This window comes from Oryzias melastigma, linkage group LG17, assembly GCF_002922805.2.
Source record: "Oryzias melastigma strain HK-1 linkage group LG17, ASM292280v2, whole genome shotgun sequence".
Lineage (NCBI taxonomy): Eukaryota > Metazoa > Chordata > Actinopteri > Beloniformes > Adrianichthyidae > Oryzias > Oryzias melastigma.
Window position 1 is genome coordinate 30,584,779 of NC_050528.1, and position 865 is coordinate 30,585,643.

The 865-nt window shown below is 37.3% G+C and overlaps 1 protein-coding gene across 3 annotated transcripts in view; it reads right to left on the reverse strand.

Moving 5' to 3' along the window:
• Positions 1-859, reverse strand: part of LOC112141294 — a 3,197-nt gene extending 2,338 nt beyond the window's left edge. For all 3 annotated transcript variants that reach the window (XM_036216378.1, XM_036216379.1, XM_036216377.1), the window contains exons 1-3: positions 611-859; positions 226-492; positions 30-140 (exon numbers count right to left, since the gene is read on the reverse strand). In XM_036216378.1, the coding sequence (XP_036072271.1) occupies positions 30-140; positions 226-492; positions 611-836 (604 nt within the window). In that variant the 5' untranslated portion in view covers positions 837-859. The remainder of the gene's footprint in view (positions 1-29; positions 141-225; positions 493-610) is intronic.
• Positions 860-865: the final 6 nt, after the last annotated feature.

Genomic DNA, 865 nt, shown 5'->3' on the forward strand with positions numbered 1-865 from the left:
AAAAAAAAAAAAAAAAAAAACATTCTCACCTCTTGATCTTCTGCAGAAAAACCAAATAAGGAATATGAGAATTACCAAAATTACAGACGTTAGAACAAAAACCAACACAGGAAATGAGGAGCTGACGGGTCTGGATGTTGCTGTAAAAATATGTTTAAATAAAGTACAGGTAAATATTCTCACTATAAGCATTTATAATGATCTTTTCAAAATGATTAAACTCACCATCAACAATGACTGGATCACTGAACTCTGAGTGATAAACTGGTTCTCCTCTTCCTCCTCTGCATCTGTAAACTCCTTCCTGTGAGACACTGATTTGTCCATTTGAAAGGAAGTCAGCATCTTGTGTGGTCAGCAGTTTGGAGGATTTCTCTCCTCTGAACCAGAAAAATCTCCAACCAGATGATGAATTCTTCACTAAGCAACTCATGTTCACTCTGCCCTCTACTGGAGACTTTGTCATGTTTAGTTCAGACTTTGGTTTGTGAGCTGTTGAGATAAAATATTTAAATGTCTGAACACATGATCAAGTTTTAAAGTGGAAACAAAACATACATTTATACATTCATGAAAGAGTAAAATAAAAACAATAAAAACATCAGCACACCTGAAACAGATAATCTTAGAGCTTCACTCCAGTTTGTTGAAGAATATGAATAATATGTGGATCTGCTCTTACAGCTGTATTCTCCACTGATGGAAGCTGTGATAGTCCAGTCTTTATTGTTTCTCCAGGATGTCTGTGACTGAGGAGTTCTCCATTGATACTCCCACTGAACTCCTTCTCCTCCCTGAACCTCACATGTCAGAGTGATCGTCTCTCCTCTGAACATCTGAGACCAGCTGGGTTTCTGTGTCACAA